General features: G+C 47.8%; 1 protein-coding gene across 7 annotated transcripts; it reads right to left on the reverse strand.

Moving 5' to 3' along the window:
• Positions 1-806: 806 nt before the first annotated feature.
• Positions 807-21265, reverse strand: SLC5A11 (solute carrier family 5 member 11). 7 transcript variants are annotated; one of them, XM_038420437.2, is made up of 17 exons: positions 21015-21265; positions 18289-18318; positions 17836-18012; positions 16743-16814; positions 15785-15889; positions 15347-15406; positions 14371-14475; positions 12711-12816; positions 11700-11780; positions 11023-11228; positions 9914-10049; positions 9136-9243; positions 8313-8463; positions 7615-7783; positions 6455-6670; positions 5757-5919; positions 807-1818 (listed from the first exon to the last, which is right to left on the reverse strand). In XM_038420437.2, exons 3-17 carry the CDS (start codon positions 17965-17967, stop codon positions 1598-1600), a joined length of 2031 nt encoding a protein of 676 aa, XP_038276365.1. In that variant the 5' UTR covers positions 17968-18012; positions 18289-18318; positions 21015-21265; the 3' UTR covers positions 807-1597. The 7 variants fall into 7 exon arrangements, with proteins under 7 accessions (XP_038276365.1, XP_043349850.1, XP_038276364.1 ...); XM_043493915.1 differs by having other exon boundaries at positions 18187-18318; XM_038420436.2 differs by having other exon boundaries at positions 18167-18318.
• Positions 21266-22857: the final 1592 nt, after the last annotated feature.

The following is a 22857-nucleotide window of genomic DNA, read 5'->3' on the forward strand; positions in this document are numbered from 1 at the left end:
GGGGGGGGAGGGGCGCCCCGCGCGGTGCCGTGACCGGGGCGGGCGCGCTCGTGCCCGGGGGAGGCGGGGTCGGGCGCGGAGTCGCTGGCAGGGGGGCCGGGCCGGGCCGGGCCTCTGGGCGCTGGCGAGGCGGCCGGTCTGCGTCCCCGCGCCGGCGAGCCCTGGCTGCGGTTTTATCCCGTTGCCTCCCCGGGGCCCCCGAGCCCAGGAAGCCGCCCCTCGCCGCGGCGCAGCCCGGGGAGCCCAGCTCGGACCGCGGTCGCGGGCTGCAGGTTCCCGCCGGCGGCTGGCTCCGCGCAGAGTCATAAGCAAACGCTGGCAAGGGGCGGTGACCGGGGACCATACGCTCAATTGCTCAGAAAACACGCCGGTTGGAATGGGGCCCGCGTTTCTGTGACAATATTAAAGGGACGCTGGCACAAGCTCTCGCCCCCCCATGATCATCTCTCTGTGGGCCCGGTGCCGCGAGCTGGCTCAGGGACGCGAACGCCCAAATCCAGGTGTTGGTCTCCGGCGGGCCACAAGTCCGCCTGTTCTTTTTACCAACCCCTGACCCTAGTGTCTGAAAGGGTTCAAGAAGCCAGCTACACTCTTCCACGCGCCTGCTGTTTTACTTTTTGAGCCAGATGCTCACATGTGGCAGTGAAATTCTGCTGTCTTGCATTTATTTTTAAAAAGAAAAGGAGTACGTGTGGCACCTTAGAGACTACCGCATTTCTAAGGTGCCACAAGTCCTCCTTTTCTTTTTGCGAATACAGGCTAACACGGCTGCTGCTCTGAAACCTTGTATTTTTTTAGTCGGTGTCATTTCCTAGTCCACATACACAACCCCCGCATTGTGTTTGGATTTACAGCCCTGCGGAAGATTTAACTTCCCACACTAAGAAACTCCCTGACTTTTTAAAAATGTATGCAAAGAATTACAAAAAAAAATCTATATTAATGTTAGTGCCAACTGTATTACAGAAATGCCAATGGAACCTAACGAGCTGTACAACATAGGCACGCACACATTTATCCACCATACATGTACATACATTTTGGTACAATGTTTTGTTTTCCTTAATCTCTATAATCTCTATATGCCAATACTGTCCCCATCACTACAGTATCTAAGTATCTTGCAAACATAAATATTGATCCTCACGACACTGCTTGGAGGTGGGGAAGGATTATTATTACCATTCTTACAGATGGGGGAGTTAAGGCACAGAGAAATTAAGTGCTTTGCACAGGGCAGGCAGATCTCCTGAGTCCCTAGTGCTTTAAGTGCAAAACTATCAAGATGGGAAACATAACCAAACAAATCCCTTCTGCCTTCCAAACCTCCCCCAACCCCTTACACACATACAGCCCATCACTGTCTGGGGCCTGATATCATTGGTGCTGAGGCAGAAGAGAAGGAACCTCAGCAACTCTCAGGAGCGAGCCCTTCATTAAGTGTAACTAAAATAGTTACGTTTTTTTCCTATGAAATGTAAGAATGGATTACAAATCACACTGAACCATCAATAATTATATTATTATTATTTATACCAATCTTAATTCGGGGGCCTAAAATTAGTTGACTGTGTCCCTTGAATCGTCTGGCAAGCTGCTATGCAAAGTAGCCCCAGAGAAAGATGCCGGCACATATGCATAGTATCAAGTTGATGTTCAGAATGTGTTTCACCGAAGGCTGCTCATCCAGTGAAGCCAAAGCACATTCAGGGCTGGTAGGCGCTGTGTTCTCAGGAGGATGTTCTCGTTTGCTCTCCATCCCACAGAGCCACAAGAAGACTCTCATCAGTTTAGACCCTTTTTGAGTACCAGTCACACCTACAATGATAGTAATTAGTGAGGTAAAAATTCTGTCCACGGAACAAACTCTAGTAACACACCAGTGTTACAATCTTGTACAAATCATTTTGACATTACTACACAGAAAACATATCAGAACTCTTCAAAGTGACACATTCGCTCCACCAAGCTCTAGGTAGCCATTACAGTAATTTCTATTTGTCACTTCAGTGTCATTCTTCTCTAAAGATCTGAATTCAAATCCTGCCATTCACAACAGTTTAAGGAAAGGTCTCAGTTAGCCAAGTCTAAAAACATGGCTGTGCTCATCATCTTCCATTTGTTTCTGTATGCTTGAACCCACTTTGGGCCAGGGCTAGTGAATGCAAGTTCCCCAAACTCAGGGTGACCAGACGTCCTGAAAAAATTGGGACTATCCCGATTTTTAGTTCTTTGTCCCGCGTCCCGACCGATGCGCTGTCAGGACGCCATTTGTCCTGATATTGTGGCTTTGGCCGCTCTGGATGCTTTTTTTTTTTTTTTTTGCTTCCCCCCTGTGTCCCAATATTTTGTCTGTATCATCTGGTCACCCTACCCGGTACGAAACTGTGGAAACTGTGGAAAAACCTGAGTGTCTCTGGATTAAGTTTAGAAGTGTGTGCAACAAGAGTGATGTCATGGTGGGAGTCTGCTATAGACCACCGGACCAGGGGGATGAGGTGGATGAGGCTTTCTTCCGGCAACTCACGGAAGCTACTAGATCGCATGCCCTGATTCTCATGGGTGACTTTAATTTTCCTGATATCTGCTGGGAGAGCAATACAGCGGTGCATAGACAATCCAGGAAGTTTTTGGAAAGCGTAGGGGACAATTTCCTGGTGCAAGTGCTAGGGGAGCCAACTAGGGGGAGCGCTTTTCTTGACCTGCTGCTCACAAACCGGGTAGAATTAGTGGGGGAAGCAAAAGTGGATGGGAACCTGGGAGGCAGTGACCATGAGTTGGTTGAGTTCAGGATCCTGACGCAGGGAAGAAAGGTAAGCAGCAGGATACAGACCCTGGACTTCAGGAAAGCAGACTTTGACTCCCTCAGGGAACAGATGGCCAGGATCCCCTGGGGGACTAACATGAAAGGGAAGGGAGTCCAGGAGAGCTGGCTGTATTTCAAGGAATCCCTGTTGAGGTTACAGGGACAAACCATCCCGATGAGTCGAAAGAATAGTAAATATGGCAGGCGACCAGCTTGGCTTAATGGTGAAATCCTAGCGGATCTTAAACATAAAAAAGAAGCTTACAAGAAGTGGAAGGTTGGACATATGACCAGGGAAGAGTATAAAAATATTGCTCGGGCATGTAGGAAAGATATCAGGAGGGCCAAATCGCACCTGGAGCTGCAGCTAGCAAGAGATGTCAAGAGTAACAAGAAGGGTTTCTTCAGGTATGTTGAAAGCCAAGGAAAGTGTGGGCCCCTTACTGAATGAGGGAGGCAAGCTAGTGACAGAGGATTTGGAAAAAGCTAATGTACTCAATGCTTTTTTTGCCTCTGTTTTCACTAACAAGGTCAGCTCCCAGACTGCTGTGCTGGGCATCACAAAATGGGGAAGAGATGGCCAGCCCTCTGTAGAGATAGAGGTGGTTAGGGACTATTTAGAAAAGCTGGACGTGCACAAGTCCATGGGGCCGGACGAATTGCATCCGAGAGTGCTGAGGGAATTGGCGGCTGTGATTGCAGAGCCCTTGGCCATTATCTTTGAAAACTCGTGGCGAACGGGGGAAGTCCCGGATGACTGGAAAAAGGCTAATGTAGTGCCCATCTTTAAAAAAGGGAAGAAGGAGGATCCTGGGAACTACAGGCCGGTCAGCCTCACCTCAGTCCCTGGAAAAATCATGGAGCAGGTCCTCAAAGAATCAATCCTGAAGCACTTAGAGGAGAGGAAAGTGATCAGGAACAGTCAGCATGGATTCACCAAGGGAAGGTCATGCCTGACTAATCTAATCGCCTTTTATGATGAGATTACTGGTTCTGTGGATGAAGGGAAAGCAGTGGATGTATTGTTTCTTGACTTTAGCAAAGCTTTTGACACGGTCTCCCACAGCATTCTTGTCAGCAAGTTAAGGAAGTATGGGCTGGATGAATGCACTATAAGGTGGGTAGAAAGCTGGCTAGATTGTCGGGCTCAACGGGTAGTGATCAATGGCTCCATGTCTAGTTGGCAGCCGGTGTCAAATGGAGTGCCCCAGGGGTCGGTCCTGGGGCCCGTTTTGTTCAATATCTTCATAAATGATCTGGAGGATGGTGTGGATTGCACTCTCAGCAAATTTGCGGATGATACTAAACTGGGAGGAGTGGTAGATACGCTGGAGGGGAGGGATAGGATACAGAAGGACCTAGACAAATTGGAAGATTGGGCCAAAAGAAATCTAATGAGGTTCAATAAGGATAAGTGCAGGGTCCTGCACTTAGGATGGAAGAATCCAATGCACCGCTACAGACTAGGGACCGAATGGCTCGGCAGCAGTTCTGCGGAAAAGGACCTAGGGGTGACAGTGGACGAGAAGCTGGATATGAGTCAGCAGTGTGCCCTTGTTGCCAAGAAGGCCAATGGCATTTTGGGATGTATAAGTAGGGGCATAGCGAGCAGATCGAGGGACGTGATCGTTCCCCTCTATTCGACACTGGTGAGGCCTCATCTGGAGTACTGTGTCCAGTTTTGGGCCCCACACTACAAGAAGGATGTGGATAAATTGGAAAGAGTACAGCGAAGGGCAACAAAAATGATTAGGGGTCTAGAGCACATGACTTATGAGGAGAGGCTGAGGGAGCTGGGATTGTTTAGTCTGCAGAAGAGAAGAATGAGGGGGGATTTGATAGCTGCTTTCAACTACCTGAAAGGGGGTTTCAAAGAGGATGGCTCTAGACTGTTCTCAATGGTACCAGATGACAGAACGAGGAGTAATGGCCTCAAGTTGCAATGGGGGAGGTTTAGATTGGATATTAGGAAAAACTTTTTCACTAAGAGGGTGGTGAAACACTGGAATGCGTTACCTAGGGAGGTGGTAGAATCTCCTTCCTTAGAGGTTTTTAAGGTCAGGCTTGACAAAGCCCTGGCTAGGATGATTTAACTGGGACTTGGTCCTGCTTTGAGCAGGGGGTTGGACTAGATGACCTTCTGGGGTCCCTTCCAACCCTGATATTCTATGATTCTATGATTCTATACCCAAACTCTACTGAAGATTAGGGCATGCATAACCCAACAATAAGCAGGTAACAGTGGTGCAGGGAGGGAGTGAGAATGCCAGTCACAAAAGGCTAAAGTCCCAGCAGCTGGGAATCAGCACTCTAGTCTAGTGCATTAACTCATTTCACCACTTCACACTAATTTCATTGCACATAAAGGAATACACATCGGCCAAGGCTGCAAAGCCACCTAAGTGATCGTGCAAGTTTTGCAAAAACCTGACAATCATTTCTGGGTGCATGAGAAGTGCAGGATCAGGATCTATACAAGTATGTATCTAACGCTGGTACATCAATCTGCATTAAAAAAAAAAAAGTTTGAAAACTCTCCTTTGCAACCTGCCAAGAGCTCAGCACAGGGTTCTATGTTTTTTTCCCTGCCACTAGAGCTGGTCAGAAAATACCAGTGTAAACAGAAATGGAATTTTGTGAAAACTTTGGCAATTTTTTTCCATCCAACTCTCCTTGCATTGGTTGGCACATACCAACAGCATTATTCCCTAGTGCAGAAATAATGGGTTCCTTGCTCCATTGCAAGGATATGTGATACCATTAAAAGATACATAAGAAACATAGCCCTGATCTTTAGTCTGTAGGTAAAAAGCCTTTCAGCACCTTGAAGATACAGAAATCTGAAAGCAGCAGGAAGATTCATTTAACATTTCTTACCTCTATAACCTTTACAAAATGCATAGGACTGATTTTAATTGAAACATGCTGTATATAGTAACAGGGCACTTACTTGTATTGTCATTGGAAATATTTTCAGGAACAACGCTAATATCGAGCTGGGCAGGCGGACCCTCAGACTTACATATGCCACTTCCAGAATCAGGAGAAGTACTGACTGCTGGCTGTTTCTTGGCTGGTCGATCCCAGCGTGTGAACCAGGTGAGATGACTGATCTGGCAGCATGAAGAGCATTGTTAAAGAGAACTGCTCCTATGTTTGTTTAAAGGGAACACCTCAGCTTTGAGGGGTTCTTACATTTTCTAAGCACTTGGGGCCAAATTCTGGTCCCCTGCCTGGGCAGCCCCACTGGAACTGGGGAACATCCAGCGCTTATAAGGTACTATGGAAATAGATACGAGGAGGCCAAATGAAGCAAGAAACAGCTGTTTGGCGGCGGCAAGCGCTGGGAGGTAGGCGAAGGAGCGGGGACGCGGCACACTCAGAGGAGGAGGTGGAGGAGGAAGTGGGGTGGAGCAGGAGGAGTGGGGTGAGGAGGGGAGCTTGGCTGCCAGTGCGTGCAGAGCACCCACTAATTTTTCCCAGCCCCGGAGTACCCACGGAGTCAACGCCTATAAGACAGACCCATGATCTGATACAGTATTACAAGTGTTTCCATGTGTACAGGAGGAATGAGAACGTCCATCACCATGGGGGCCTTATTGTATGTCCATTACAAAACAGTGAAAGAAACCTGTGGGGAAGACTCACCATTTCTTCCGAGGGAGGTTCTGTGCGCAGGCTCACGACCACCACAGTGACAGTCGTGATGACACTGAGGATCATTGAGAAGTACAGGTAGTGCACGTATCTCACCACGGCCGGCCGGTGGTCTGGCTCCCCGCACTGGGGCTGCGGGTAGACAAAGTCCAGCACCAGTCGGATGAAGCCCAGCAGCATGCCAGTCAGCAGGCCCCAGAACGCACCCTAAGAAATGAAGATCATTCCTTGGTGGAACAGGAAACATACGTCTACGTCATATCTGGCAACGAAGCCCACGCTGGCTCTCGGGCTGAGTGCTGGCAGGAGTGAGATATGCTACAGTGACATTCTGTGACATTCTGATCAGCACATCTGTGGGGGGGAGGGGAGGTTTACTGGGCTTTTGGGTGGGTTTCTGAGATCCCCTCCATTTTCTCCTCCTTTGCTGTTCTCCTTTATACACACAGCCCCCACGTTCTATTGACCTGCTCTTCCAATGGAGGAGAGCCACTCTCTAGGCCTGCTGGTGCTGTTCAATAGCCACCAGCTCCCACCTTTATAGCACTACCCACCCCAACGGTGGCCCTAGTCACGAGCTGCTTTAACTGTGGCTGTTGCTTCACAGAAGTCCTACCAGCAAAGGCTGCCCTGAGGATGCTCTAGAGCCTGCATACAACCCTTCCCCAGCCAGCGCCGCCCTCTTTTGGGGTTGGACTGGCCAGCTCCAGTTTCCCCAGAGGAGTGGAGGTTGTGGGCATCTTGTGTCACTGCAACTCTTCCCTTCCCCTCTCCCCCCGCCCCTCGGACTTACTTTCCACCCCCATGGACTCCAAGTCCTGGGTTACAGCAGTGCAAGGCCATGACTTTCAAATCTCTGTTCCTAGGTTTGTGAAAGGCACCTGGCAACCTTTGCCTTCTCTGCTAGAGCAGCTGAGGGAGCTGCCTGAGAGCAGTGGGGAAGTGCTCCCTGCTGCTGGGGCTGCGTGGCCTCAACAGGATGCTCCAAGCGTGAGTGCAGTCACTCCACTGAGCACCCACAAGGGAGAGGCAGAGCAGCGACACAGTGCAGCTGTTCTAGCTGCCTGGCTATTTGTCTGTGTAGACAGCGGAAGGACAGGCTCGCACCCGGCATACAGAGCACGGTGTGTCAGACCCTGCCCAAGTGTTACCTTTTCATTCGTTCTCTTCCAGAAACAGCCCAGGATGAAAACCATGGCCACCGGGGGCTGTAGGTAGGAGCTGATTGTCTGGATGTAAATGAATAGCTGCCCCCCTTGGCTCGCCTGCACCAGTGGGATCCACAGAATGGACACCACCACGAGCAGAAGCACAAACACCCTGCTCAAGAAAAAGACAGTGTTATTGCTGGCCTTTGCCCCTTCCTCTGCATGAGGGTCTCCCCCTAGAGCTCTCCTCCCAGGAGAGCCTCCCTCCTCTCTCTCAAATCTGCCCAATGGTGCTCCATCTGGACTTTGTTCATCTGTATTGTGTCCCTTTGCCCGTCTTCCGTCAGAGTCCAGCCTTACACAAACACCCAAATCTAGATGCTGTTGCCCTCGTGTGCCTTTCTGCCACCTCAGCCTCCTAAATCCTGGTTCTGCTGCTACAATTTACATGCCTTCACTGGGCCAGATTCTTTCTCATGAGCAACCAGGAAAAGAAAATGTAACATTGGCAACAGAAAAAAAAAAATACCATGCACTAGAAGGGCCAAATTCTGCTCTCAGTTATTGCAGGGTAGGTCTGGAGCAATGGGCTCTGACGATGAAGGAGTTGCTCTTAATTTGCACCAGAGAGCATAGAGTGGTGTGAAACATCTCCAGGACAGGCTCTGTGAGTTAACACACCATGCCCTAGAGTTCCATACCTGCCGATAAGCATAAGTTCCCACTCAGAAGAACAGGGCCGGAAGTGCCGCCAGAGATCCATGGTGAATATGGTGCTGGAGCTGTTAAAGATGGAAGTCAGGGAGGACATAAGTGCTGAAATCATCACTGACATCATGAGGCCCCTGAGCCCTGAAAACAAAGAGAGAGGCATGTTCACTCTAGTAACAATATACAGACCGTGAGCAGAAAGCACTAAGGGTCCAACTTCACCCCCCCCCTCAGCCAAACCTCTCAGACTAACGGCTGCATCTCCCTTCTGAACTCACCCCTTCCTCTGTGCTGAGGGACTGCCGCCTATACTGCCCTCCCAAGAGTCTGGACCTCACAGGCCATATGAACTTGTGAGTCTTTCCTCTTGGACCACTATAGCTCTGTCTGCATGGGCAGAGTCTTTACTCTCCTCTGGTAGCCAGCTGGCTGAGACAGGCTGCTGAGATGCAAAAAGGAGACCTCATCTATCTGCTCACTCCTGTGTTATAGTGATTGTGCTCCCCTTAGAGTTACATGTAACTCAGTATACTTGGACACTACAATGTCCTCATCCTTTAGGGAACTAGTCGTGCCCAGGTGATAGAAGTAGACCTCCTGAATACTGGATGCCTTGTTCCCCAGCAGAGGCCTCTCACAGCAGCTGTGCACCCTGTTGCATGTTATTCCTTTTTTGTCATTATATTATCAGGCCCAATATCAACCCCAATATCATGACTGTAGTTTATTCTCCTCCCCATACATTTCCTACAGTCTGTGTTTTGGCTGGAGTAGGCCCTGTCCAGGTTAGTTAGTTGCTGTGAAGTTCCTCACCTAGAGGCAGCAGTTCTATGACCAGTTTGGGGTAAGCAATATCAGAACAGCCAGATGGGTTGCCACAGATTTTCTGACAGATTTCTGGGTCTGCACAGGCCACCAGGTCTACAATAAACATGGGGGGAAAGTAATCCTATAGTTACAAGAAACAAATACGTCCAGACGGTAACCATGGAGTGAAACCCATCCAGCAGATAAGGAAGCATATACACACCTTCACGAGGGTAGCTCTCAGTTTTCTCCTTTCTTATCTTTATTTTCTGTGTAAAAGATCCCACCAACTGAAATAGGTTTAATCAAAAGATTTGCCTTAACAGCTCATTTGTCTTGTATGCCTGACTCTTCTCTGAACGTTGTCCTTTTTTAAAACTAATGCTGTTCATCATGAGAAAACAGTGACTCCCTCCAGACCTGTGCTAACACTGATCGATATGCATGCTCTCTCTCAGAACATTCAGGGAGCAGACTTTAGGATTTTTTCTTTTCTGAGTGCCACAAACATGGGGTCCAGAAGGAACATCATTGGGGCAGCTCTTAAAGCTACAGGAAGCACCTAGGACTAGTGTTCAGGATGAAGGAGTGTGGTCCCTGGGGAGCAAGATTAATAGAGTGTTATCTGAAAAAAAATCTATTATGAACTGCAAGTTCATGCTCCTGGCAATTGAGCGGCTACAACCTTTTAGCTTATCCTGGCGGGTCTGTCACTTATGCACTACATAGAAATCACAATCTGTAGTGACAGACGCCAGGAATATTTATCTCCTTCAACTCTTACCTGGGAAGAGAACTCGGCTGATCATGCCTGGCATCACCATCATGAAGAGAGGCAAAATTTTCAGATAGGAGGCCAACAATGAACCTCCTTTGGCATGACAAAGGTTTTTAGCTGCAAGGGACCTTTGAACAATGACCTGTAAATGAAGAAGACCGTTTGATCCAGTGCTTTGCAGAGAGAGTAAATAGATGCAAGATGATGTGATGTATGTTTCTATTTATAATTGGACGTCCTGGTTCCGAAAGCACCATACTGGACCTCTAGGGCCAGACTATTCTGGACTGCATTGATTTATCTGAGAGGGAACACAGACCATTATCATGATAAAGGATCTGATCCTGCAAAGTGCTGAGTGTTCTTAACTCCCAGTGACCGCTCCAAACCTTGTAGGATCATGCCGTGAATTACCTAACTCATCTATAGTGCTTTAACTAGCGCGTCTTGCCTTTATGCAAGGGAAATCTCACTGTGTTCACTTCTAAGCTATGGAAATCACTGTCATTATTTTCCTCCATAGTTTGTTCTTTTTTGGACCCTGTGTATCTTATACACCTTGACATGGCTTGTCAGGTCAACAGGACTACTGACTCACAAACCAGGGCACAGGGGTAAACTTCCTGACAGCCCCTAAATTGACCCTCACTCCGTAAAAAGAGTTTGATAAACAAATACCCCAGAAATATCCGATACGGATTTGTTATGATTCTGCTCTTCCTGGCACTGCTGTTTACAATTGGAGAGACAGCAACTGGAGCCCTGCAGAGCCTGAAGGGGGTGGGTTCACACAGAATTCAGACATGCCCACTTTATAGTTAGGGGTTTACATGCCCCTCATGTTACAGATCTGAGTTCAAATGAGCTCCAAAATTCAAATTTAACTTAGCTATAGGTATCAAGTTTTGTCTAGTTTGAGGTTGAAATCATCAGATTCCACATGGTTTCCATAGAAATAGTAAATCTGCCCAGGTTCTGGCCTGAGTCTGGGTTTTGTAATGAAACTCGGCCTTAGTTGCTTGCAATGAAAGTTCTGCATAGTTCTACAGCCAGCCAGGTGGCATGTCTCAAAACCGAACCTGAGGGTTAATCTTGTGAAGGAAACATTGGTCTACCTGATCTGTACACCAGTACCACAGAGATGGGATGGTCATTCCAATCAGAACTCCTGGCCAGGGAAGGTCAGAGGTGACAGGGTCTCGAAAAATGTGGAAGGCATCTTCTCTTGGTAAGCCACAGCTACTGTTTCCTTTGTGGCTACTAGCAATGGCTTTAAAGTATTTGGCCTGCAAACTTCCAAGCCCACCAATTTTAACAAAGCCTAAAATGGGAATAGGAAGCAGTTACCACATTGATCAGGTTCATGCTATTATTTTCACTCTCGGCAGTTTGCTCTGTATGATCCCAATTCAGTGTCCACTGAAGTCAATGGAAAGACTCTGATAGACTTCACTGGAAGTTGGATCAGAACCTACAATGACAAACCTGGTTTAATACCATACGTTATTTGGCTAGAGGAGGTAGTTGTTTGCTTTGATATGAATCTCAGACCACAGGGTGTTTTCTGTTTATTTTGGGTGGTTTCATATCTTTCATGGAACACCCCTACACTTTTCACCCTATAAAGAACTATCACAAGATTATTTGTATAGAAAATATTCTAACATGATTGTCTATTTTACAAGATGCACTGAATAAATGTTAAATGGCTTGTTCCAGTGATGCATATTTGCAGTGATTTGGTATAGAAACAAATGTATTTTTAACAGTAAAATCCCAGAGAAGTACTCACTGAATCCCATAAGAATTAATCCCCCAGCCAGCATGATGACAGTCTGCAGAGTGTCTGTGTAAATCACAGCTGCCAGGCCACCTAAAGAAAACAAAACCAGAAGGACAAATTATTGGGAACTGGGTTTGTTTTGTGTAATAACATCTCCTAATTTGTAAAGGTCTGTTAGCCAGTAGCATAGCCAGAATGCTTTGCCTGACACAATGGGATGTTTTGTGGGTTGTTTTGACTACTTTGTGGGATGGTTTAGCCAACTCCCATTGCTGATACTTTGGCTGAAATGTTGCATATTTTGAACCACAGTGAGTCAGTGTTTTGTCACTAGAATCCCAAACTCCATAGCAGAAATCTCTACAGGAGATGCATTGAAAACCACAAGAAGGAAGGACCCGATTGAAACAGAAGCTGCTTCAAAAAGACAACATAACAACAACCAAAAGGAAGTAGCCGTATGGCCCACATTGCTGGGGTTGAGCGCTGCAAGAAGAGAAACTTCCATTTGTTTTGGACACACATTTCACTCCCTTTATGGCACCATTTCCATCCAAGTTGTGAAGATATTTCCCACATCACCCTGTGTAGTGCTGTGTGTGGCTCTCACTTACACACTCATAAAGCCAAAAGGAAGAAAAGTCCTGAGCAAAAATCTTCGGTGTTGCTCCACTTTGAGTCAGAGAGTGCTGTGCACAGATCTGGGCTGACTTTAAGCAGGCACTTTACGGTAGCCTTGTAAAATTACATTCACCCGCTCTCACCTGGAGAGTAATTTTTTTGACAAGTGCATTACTGTAATTAGTGTTTTCATTATAAACAGTCATCCTGGTAAAGGGCAGACGGACAGATTTAGTGCCTCGGCTAATAAGAAGGAAGTACTTTATAGAACGGTACCTTGTGGAAACTGCAGAATATTTATTACACAGGAAGATGGATGGTACATTGTACGGCTGTTCTCAGCCCAATAGCGAAGATGTATGACATTGCATTCCTATGACCTGGAACACAGAAACGCACCTGCAACAGTGTAAACAGCAGTGATTGCCAGCAGACCAATGACAGCAACATAGAGGTCCCAGCGTAAGGCTTGCTGAATGAACAGGGCCCCAGCATACATATCAACCTAACGGAAAAAGATATTTAGAAGGTTTATAATGGTGACAGCTCAGTGTGTAATGCCAGACAGCTGAGAGGATGCACAGTGTACGCTAAGCCAACTAAACCTTGTGTTTCTCAAGGACCAACCTGTTTGTTAACTTTTCATGGCTCCCTGTTTTCTATCAGTCTTAGGGACAGCTGCTCCAACTGGCACATAAACCCTAACCTGGCCTCACCTCCTTCTCCACACTCCTCATTAACAGCCACATAAACTCAATTTAGTTTTGAGATACAGTTTAATGAGGAAAATGCTTGTTTTGCATGGGGGGAGGGGCAGGGAGTTTTCCATTGAGAGAGAGATGAGTTCAAAGAAGAAATTACTTTTAGTGGTGCGGGGGTCGCTTCTCCATTCCTCAGGAGTAGTGGGCACAGGGTGAGAGCCAAGGAGTTAGGGGACAATGAGGGTCAGAAACTGGAGCTGCCATATGTGCTGGAGCCCTGTGCATGGGGAGTTCTGAGGGCAGTAGCCAGCCAGAGCTCCAGGGGTTGGCATAATGCAAATTCCTTTCCTCTGACTGGCATTGGATGAACCTCAGCAGGGATTTCCACCATGTGCTGTTACAGAGTTGTGGGTTAGGGACTGTGCAGCCTCCTTGTGTCCTGGTGGCCTGAGGTGGTTGCTCTGCAGAAGAATTAGGTATAAATGCAACCTGCAGACCATGAAAGCATGTATATGTGCAAAGCCCTGATGACTTTGGCCAGCTGTAGATAAATGGGCCTGCCCATTATCGAGCAACTGGGGATTGGAATGATCCAATTTCTCTCTCAGAAAACTTGTCATCAGAGATTTGAAAAAAATAGTTGATTGTTTCCATAAAAAAAAACCCTACCAAGGACCAGCCACCTGGCCCCAGTCTGACACAGTTTCAAGGAGGAGGGAGATGGGCGAGAGGCCAGTCTACCCTTCCCACTGCTGCCTGTAAAACACCCAGCTAGGAGTTTTTCTTCTTATTTTGTCAATTCAAGCACTATGTGGTGGTTATTTAACAGCTGGCAAGGCCCTGCACAAAGGGTGAATACATCACTCATTTAAAGCATTAGAGCAAACAGGAGCAATAAATTACTAAACTAGGCAGCCAGCAAGCTCGCGGGAGAGTGCATCCCACTCCCATATGCTCCTATATCCTGCTGCTGTCAGAAGAAATGTACAGAGAGGACAAGCCAAATTAACTGAGCAGATGCTGAAAATCTAACAGCAGACAAGTCTCCAATGAAAACGACTCCTTCCCCTTGACTGGACTGGTGTGCTTTGATACATTACCAAGCTCTCTCTCCAACAGCAGCAAACATTCAAACCATTCATGGCAAAGCTTATGGATCCTGGGCTTTGGCACCTAATGTCTGAAAAGAATTGAAATCCATCCCTTTTCTCCACTCTTCCAAGACATTTTCATAATATCACTATCACTAGAGCAGCAAGGGGACCAGGACTCAGTTGCACTTACGAGTCCCATAAATTAACACAGATATACTCTTTAAACTGAATTCTAGTCAGTCCTCTTTCCTTCTTCTTACTTACTGATATTTTGGTGAATATATAGATAAACAAATAGAGAATTGCCAGGAATATCTGTATTCTTTTGCCACCAAAGCGTTTCTGTAAGTACTCAGGCATGGTTGTAACCTGCAGGGAAGGAGATTGTATCAGATGAGGTAGAATACAATAACTTCCTCTAAGTAACATATAGAGACATTGGTACATACCTTGTGTGGTTGGCAAACCCTGGCCAGATGCTGTGTCTTGGCATATCTGCTGGGAAATGTCTGTCCCTCTCACACTCTTACACAATGAATGGTCACCAGTATTTTGCCTCTAGGGTCTGACACATGGTCTAGTGAGGCTACTTGATAAAGGAGCCTTCACACCCTTTAGAGACTGCAAAAACAGCCCCTGCTTTGTTCCCTACTTTATCTGGGAATTGTGTGCCCCATATGATTCCCCTGGCCTAACCCTACCTAGCAGTTCTCAAGGCATCACCTGTCCCCCTGACTTGGTAAAGCCAGACGTGCCTACAGTCGCTTGGCAGTGTCTCTGGAATGTCAGGTGTCACGTCACCGCAACCTCTCTCCTCATCTTTGTGTCAGGGAAGCACCATTTCCACCTGAATTCTAGCCTCTGTCCCTGAAGTCTCATTTCCAAGGAGGCGGCAGCTTTGGAAGTAACGCTTGCTCTTGGCAGTGGGACATGTCATTGCTCCCTTGGGCTCAACACGAATGGGTCCTCCCTCTTTGATTCCCCCTTTCTAAACTATGTTTTTTAATCCATGAGTTCTCCCAATTTCCTTTCCAAGGTAAATTTTTCGTGGGCTCTTCTCCTCTCAGTTAGTATATCAAGAGAAGAACAACCCTGCGTGTGAGTCCTGGAACGCTGCTGCTTCAGGAACTTTACCCGGAGCCCAAGCCTTTTAGTAGGTTCAGCATGTAAAAACCCATACATTTAAAAGGATGTTAAAAAAGCAAGTCACTGATACGCATAGTGTGGACCATTGACTTACCCCAGCTGCTATGTAAATAGGAAGAAATAGCCAGGCCAGCACCAAAACACAAAACATTCCCTAGGGAGGCAAAGGAAACACAGGTCAGAGATACTGATAAATGCTGTCGTCAACTGGGCTAATGCCCACGTATGCCTCTATGCGTGTGTACATACAACTGTCCAGCTGTGACTCAAACGCCCTATATAGCTAACAGCGATTCTCTAGCTCATGTTGTAGGTCATGGGGTTTTGAATCTAAGGGATCTGAATTCTATTCCTGCTCTTCCTGTGAGGTTTCAAGGAGCTGCTGTAGGCAGCATAGTGACAGTCACAAAGACCTACACAGGCACAGATTTGTTACAAGGATGTAATGTTGCCCAACATTAGCGTACCTGCATGAGCTGCAATGCCAAGCATATCAACATATCGAGAGCAGCTCCTGCAGTGCAATACTTACATTCCACTCATACGCCGTAGCAGCGATTCCTGACGCTGCCCCTGATCCAGCCAGGCCTATGAAATGCCCACTCCCAACATTACTAGCAAACAGGGACGCACCCACCTGCAGAAATAAAGAGGAAGCTAGTTCTGTGTGTGGTATAAGGCATCGTTCTCAGACCCTGGGAGGAGCTCCTAGCCCAGTGGTGGTTGGCGGAGGGTTCTCAGAAGTGAGCCATATATAAATAAATGGAGTGGCCAGTGTCTCCCACTGCACTTAGCTCTCCATTGGATCCATTCCATGTAGATCTTGCAGAGCCCCAGTTCCCACAGGCCAGACTGCAGTTTCCTCACAATCCGTGGGAACTGAAATCCCCTCCCTCCTAGCCCCTGCTGCCTTTTCTCTTCGCCCCATTCGCTCACTGACACCGGTACTGCTGTCAGACCTCATTCCTTCCCTCCTGCTCTGTCACTCATCTGTGAGGTTGCACGGAAGTAGCCCGCTTCCTAGCTGCGGCGTCATGGTCCCTCCACTGGGGAGCCTCAAAGACAAGCAAAGAGGCACGGGATGAAACAAAGAGACACGCCAACTGATCAGTTAGCTGGTTATGGCTTTATTTACTTCATTATGATCAGCCCATCCCAAATCAAACCCCTACCCCTCACAGACCAACTAAATGCCCCTTCCTCCCCAGAGATCCAGCCACCCATGCTCCGGAAGCCCCAACCCAACATTTGAGGAAATAAATGAGTCTTGCAAGTCAGCAAACAGTAACTATCTTGGTGCAGGGGGTGGGGCTGTGACAGGCATATTATTGGATGGAAAGTGCCCTCTCCCCATAGGCTTTGGAAATGGAGGAAAAGCTGGTCACAGGCTCTCCTGTTCTGACCATAGAGAGACATGCTAGTGGGACAAAAAGCACTGTTCAGTCTCACTGCAACATAGTGGAACAGGCAATTTGATAAGAGACACTTACAGGCCACCAAACCATCTTTCCTCCAGCCAGGAAATAGCCCTTCACCGTGCTTCGCTTTGTCTTCCACATGGACTGGGAAAGCAGAAAATCAGGACAAAAGCTTTAGAACACTCCAAGTGCTGCTCAGAACGTTACAGAGCATAGCAGTTTCCCCAGAGGAACACTCTATACTGTCATCCCCACTGGACATGGGTGAGTTTGTTATGGCAGAAGAACCCTCAATTGCTGCAGCTACAGGATCCCGTGTGGCAAAGATCTGAAATGAGGGACACCACCATGAACAATAGTTGTTGAGGGAGGAAGGGAACTGCCACTGTGGAGAGGTTTAGGTCTGTATCGCATGCAAAGTTTTTCACAATCTCAGCTTCCTGGTTGAGTATTTTCTGCAATAAACATCAAGATCACTCCAGAGGCACAAGGAATGCATGCAGATTTGGGTCACTGATTAGGGACATCACTTGTTTCAGATGTACCTGAGAGGGATACTCAGGGTTAGACTTAGAACTCTAGACTCTCACTTTTCATAGTCTTCATACTACACTATAGTATATCACACTACATGAGTTATGCCCCTGTATCTGGAGAGAACAGCAATTCCTGTCCAATCTCGTGGCAGCTGGGTTGGCCTTTTCCTGTGATAGAAGCCATGCCAGAAAGTTGATTTATGGCTTAGCCACAGTTTAAGAGTACTTGTAGTTTGCAGGATCTGCGATCAGAATCTTATTGTCAAGCCGATATGATTTCCTGGATAGCTCTGTAGCAGCCTAACATGTGTGTTGGATTCTGTCCAGGCCAGACACCAAACATTAGCAATAATATTATGTTGTATGTCTACACCTCTTCCATCAAAGGATCCTCAAGTGTTTAAAAAAACATTAATCCTGAACAGCACCCCTAGGAAGTGGCTGAGATTATATCCCTAGGTCTGGGTGAACAGGTGGGAAAAACACAAAACATTGTGGTCAGTTGATGCCAGTGAAGTTAGGCTTGATGAAAGCCTAAGTACAAAAAAAATAAAAAAGTGCTACTTGTGCAACCATCACCTTTAAATATAACAGGACACATAAGAAAGGATCTAAGAGCATCTCCTTACCCACAATCCAACAGCCAGGACGAATACAAAGTACAGAACAAGAACAACAATGTCCACAGACTCCAAGATCTGTTGGGGAAATGTGTTCCAGTTGGGAGTGACGGAGGGCGGAGTGCTACCAGGGGTCTCCATTGCTTCTCATACGGATTCAGTTCCTCTCTTTCTTGATGCATTTATCTATTGAAAAGTGGGATAGAGAGTTATAGGGACCTGTGTTATTATGGCAGCGATGGACACGCAGTGAGGATCCTGCCCCCATCCTGAGTTGGGCCAGCAGGGAATGGTGTCTGAAACTGGTGGGTGGGCTTTTCCTCTGGGCAACTCGTGTTACCTTTGTGCAGCAGCTCCTACCCTGTGCTGTGGGGAGCGGAGCAACCACTGCCAGATGAGGTGGGAACTGGTGGTCTGGAGGGGCCCTGTGGCTGCAGGTTTGGCAGCACTGTATGCACTGACCTTGGAGAGAAGCCACAGCCACAGAACTGCCTGTGAATAGCCAGAAGAAAGAATGAAATAAACAAGAGCTGAGCAATTCCTTCCATGGAAACCAGGAGAGCGGGGATGAATGTGAACGCCCAGCACCCCGATGGTTGGTCGCTCTGTGCTATCATCAAAGGGCCCAACCCAGATTCCAGGGAAGGACAGTGGGAGTCTTTCTGTTGGCCTTTACTTGGAGCTGGCCTTGGGCCCAGGAGGAGAGAATGTTTGAACCACCTCACAAATGAGTCCAAATGGCTGGCGTCCAAGCACTGCCCGTGCCATTCCCTTACCATCCCGCATGGCAGGAGGGGGAAACGGGAATGCATCAGCAGGCACTGAGACAGCATACTCCCAGGAGGGCCGGGAGGAGCGCGGAGGCACCAAGCACCTTGCTTGTGTTGCTCTGCTGCTGTGACAGGTTCCAAAGGGAAAAGCTGCCAACACCTAACCAGGGGCTTCCACAAACATTCCTCCCTCTGCCCGCGACAGACCCACTCCCCAGGGAAGGGGGAGGGAATGATTTATTTGTTTGTTTTCCACTTAAACAAAAGCTCTTTCTTGTAAGCCTGGCCCAGGGGAAGGTGGCACCGGAGGGTGAACACTGAGTGTCCTGGCCGGAGCTGTCTGTGCTGGGATCTGAGAGCTCCGCTGAGTGAGCTGAGAGTACCCTGCAATGTCCAGTGTGTGCCATTTGGAGCACAGAGCAAAGACCTTCCAGGAGAGGTGTCCTCCCTTGGGGAATGAGCTGAATAAATCTACCATTCGGTACAATTGTGTCCCCTGCACAGGCAAAACATTTGCTCTGAAGAAGCATGGGGAAAGTCCTTTCCACATGGCTGCTTTAGCCATAGCCAGAGAGGGAGCAACAAGAAGCAGGAAAGTTGTCCCAAGCAGCTTCTCTTCAGTTTGATTGTGGGGCTTTAACAAGGGTTTCCCAGGAGCCCCCATAATCCCCCACCAGCACATCCCCCACTGCCCAGCTCCCCAATGATTTACCTTTCCTTTCCCTGCTGTGCCATGCAGCTGGTTCCTTTGAATGGGGACAGAACTTCCCTTCTTCAAGGCTCGCTCTGTCCCCTTCTAATGGGTCAGAAAGCTGGACGGCAGGGCAATACTTTCCAGGATGGCCAGATCCAGCATTTGCTGCTCCTCACGCCCTCATCACAAGTAGGCTGGCGCCTTTGGCCTCTTGTGCCCAAAATGGGGCACCTCACGATGCCACCTAGGTGCGGGGGGAAACCGACACCCCGAGCGGGAGAGGTGGGCTGTCTCACCCAAAAGGCCCCAGCGTGTGTACTCTGGCCCAGTGCTCAGCTCCTCTGACAAAGAGGCTCTGATTGTCTGGTGCTGTGGAAGTGAGGAGCAGACAAATGAGTTCTGCCTCAGAAAGCCCTGAGGAGGTGAGAGCCAAAAGAGCTCCTTGTCTGTGGGTGTCAATTTCATCACGGCCACTGGCCTTGCCCACTTGGTACAAGGAAACAAAGCAGCCTCTCCAAGGGAGCAGTCAGCAACTACCAGTACCAAGCATTAACTTCTCCCTAAAGAATGGCTTAGACTGTCCCCAGCCATGCCTGTCTCAGGCGTGGCTAGTTTCTCATGCCTGGATGAGTGAAAGAACCCAGAGAGAGTGTGGATTCTCAACAGCTTGTCCATCATCACACACTGAGGCAATGTTGTAGCAGCACCGCAACACAGTGTCACACAACAGCACAATGGAGTGATTTCATCCCATTAGCCAAATATTCAGAAGTGCCAGCTCTAGCCAGTGGCCCTTGTTAGGCTCAGTCCTCCAGCATATCCTGCTTCAGGAGCAGCAGCAGTTGGTTCATGCAGCTGGAGGACGGTTGAACGGTGAGCACCACTCCCAAGGGAGTGATGATCCATTATCTGCTTTCAATCACCAGCATTTTAACGCATCCTACTTCCTGCTCCTTCTGTCTGGCATGAATATAGCCCCTTTCGCGTGAAGCATTTACCATATAGCATGGCCAAAATCTCAAGTGATGCCCAGGACCCGCAGCTGAAACGGAAATCAATGTGCACTGCACGTGCTCAGCACTGTGCAGGATTTTGGCTTTCTGTACAGGAGTTGCTTCACCCCCAAATGCAGCTGTTTGTAGCACACAGCCAACCCTGCAGTGGTACTTTGCAGCAGTAAAGAAAGGAAGCGAAGATATATGTACTCCAAGTGGAATGCCAAGGGGAATTTAGGTATTTGCTTACTGGTCTTTCCATAGGATCCCCCTGTAGGACAGCCTGCCTGGGGGCAGGGAGAAGTTTAGTAAATTCTGATGCATCTGATTTCAAATTCTATGTGCGCCTTGAGCCAGTGGAAAGTTTGACTGTTTTGCTAATTCAGGTCACAACCGAGACTCCCGTAGTTCCCTTGGCATGAGCTGCAGTGATTTGCTAGTCAGGGATTCTGAGCAAAGAACATCTGTGGCATTGAAATGACTCTGTTGAAGCCAGCCCTTTATCGATGGCCTGGGAGAGAGGGCAGCCCATATGGGTCTCTCGTAACCCGCCGGGATTGTATCACTTCTGTTGCTTCTCAAATAGGATTTTTAAACATTCCTAATTCCTTTCACCTGCTAAAAACATCACAGATGTGGAAAGGATAAAACTGAGTCCACAACCAGAACAAAACCCACCTACTAACTGAGACCATCCCAGACACAAGCAAGACACTGAAAAGAACTTACCATGTTCAGCTGGGTCCCATTGTGTTCCCTTGCACTAGGCACCAGCGATCAACCGTCTGCCAGCCCACAGGGCAGCTTAAATATTGCCAGGGAACCAGGAATTGCCAGTGAAACCGTTAACAGTTTCACAAGGAATGAGAAGAAAAATGTGTAGGGGGATAGTTAAACTAATTCGTCCTAGTTACTGTTTCAGTCCCTCTCTCCTCTGGTGTGAAGTCTGTGCTATTCTCACTATCAGGGCTTGTGGGGTCAAACTCCAAAGTGTACGATTCTCTTAAGCAATCATTCCAGCTAAAAGGAAGATGAGTTACACTGAGGAATGGGCTCAGCCAACCCGCCAAGATGAACTCCCCAAGCCCTAAGGGGAGCTGAAATCCAGCTGTGTATCTAAAGTCACTGCTAAGCCCTAGATCTGTATAAAGCAGGGGGGAAAATCCATCTCCCCTTCACCCCACAATCTTGGGGCAGGGTGAGTGCTCAGAACACAAATCCAAAATCTGGATATTAACTTCTCATCTGGATCCCAATCTGAATCTAGATTTGGCTTCTGGCTTAGGCATCATCTCTGACAGAAATATATTAAAATAAATAAAGCACTACTGTCAAATAATACATGGATTAAAAACATTAAAGAGGGACCTGAACTCTCCAAAGCACTGAGATGCTGCAGAAGGAGGAGCTATACAACCGTCTGAAATAGATACTATTGCTGGCCTCTGGCCAGGCAGGCCCCAAGCATTGCTGTATATGCCCTTCTCAGCCAGAAGGTCCCATGGCACTACATGATGTCAAATAACATGTCTGATGCAGAAATATCCCCCTGCTACCAGTGCTGGCATTAACCCATTCACGTACTTAGCCCAGGCAGGATCCACTTCCTGAGGCTGTGGGTTAAAGTCAGGATTTTAAAGTGTTCCATTCTCTTAGGTTATGTTTTACAGGCCTTTTAGCTGTCACGGTCTCCGTTCCACTCTGATGCTGTGGTGAGCATCATCGCCTGGAAGGATGAGAGCTGCTGGGATCCCAGCTGCCTCCCAAAGCGTGGCCTTGAAGAGGAGGAAAGCACTTTCCCCAGGGATAGATCTGATGAAGCCTCACAGGACTCTAGGGAACCATCTCATCTGTTTCTTTCACTTGCTCATTGCCTGGCTAATTGAACCAGTGTTGCCAACTCTGGTGATGCTACTGCAAGTCTCGCCATATAGGATCTTTCTCTTAAAGCCCCTCAGCTGGACCCAAGAGATGGCAGGAGAATCTCAGCTTTCATTTTTATGCAAAGGTCAGGCCTCCCACTCCTGGTTGTGAAGAAAGGGCTTGGAAATGTGATTTGGGTGAATCCCAAAGGCTCAGAAACCGGAAGGCAAAAGAAAAGAACCCCACATTTTTTCATGTAAGCTTATGATTTCCTCCCCCGTCACATGATTTTGAAGGGGCCTGACTCATAGTTAGAAATATTTTAATTGGATTTTCTGGGATCCGATAGCTGTGATTTGATAGAATTGTGTCTGTAACCAGTGACAGGCAGATCCTCAAAAAGTTCAGACTTCTGCAGCCAGATCCTTCTGCCAGCTTCCAGACCCTTGCACCTACACAGCTGAACTGAGTATGATTTTCAGCCCTTCCAGGTTGAAGCTGGGCCAGAAAATGCCTTGAGAACAGTCATGTCCTCTGGGATGTCTCTTCAATTTCCTTCACAGTATCCACAATCTGAGCCCCAGTCTCAGTGCATGTGACCCCAGGAAGTGCAGGGACTCTGAATCCCTTTAAAAGGTAGCTAGAGGAAAGGTTCCGGTTTGGTTCAGTTTGGGGCACAGATGCTGGTCAGGTGTCATTTTATTCCAGC

Source organism: Dermochelys coriacea, chromosome 10 (assembly GCF_009764565.3).
Source record: "Dermochelys coriacea isolate rDerCor1 chromosome 10, rDerCor1.pri.v4, whole genome shotgun sequence".
NCBI classification, from domain to species: Eukaryota; Metazoa; Chordata; order Testudines; family Dermochelyidae; genus Dermochelys; species Dermochelys coriacea.

What these genes read in the sequence shown, in the direction of transcription:
- SLC5A11 (XM_043493917.1), bottom strand. Translation starts at nt 17,967, where the DNA reads ATGGAGACCCCTGGTAGCACTCCGCCCTCCGTCACTCCCAACTGGAAC. An exon ending in ATATATTCACCAAAATATCA is followed by an intron (nt 12,817 to 14,370) that starts GTAAGTAAGAAG and finishes TTTTTCCGTTAG; the next exon opens with GTTGATATGTATGCTGGGGC. An exon ending in AACCTCCCTCGGAAGAAATG is followed by an intron (nt 5,920 to 6,454) that starts GTGAGTCTTCCC and finishes TCATGCTGCCAG; the next exon opens with ATCAGTCATCTCACCTGGTT.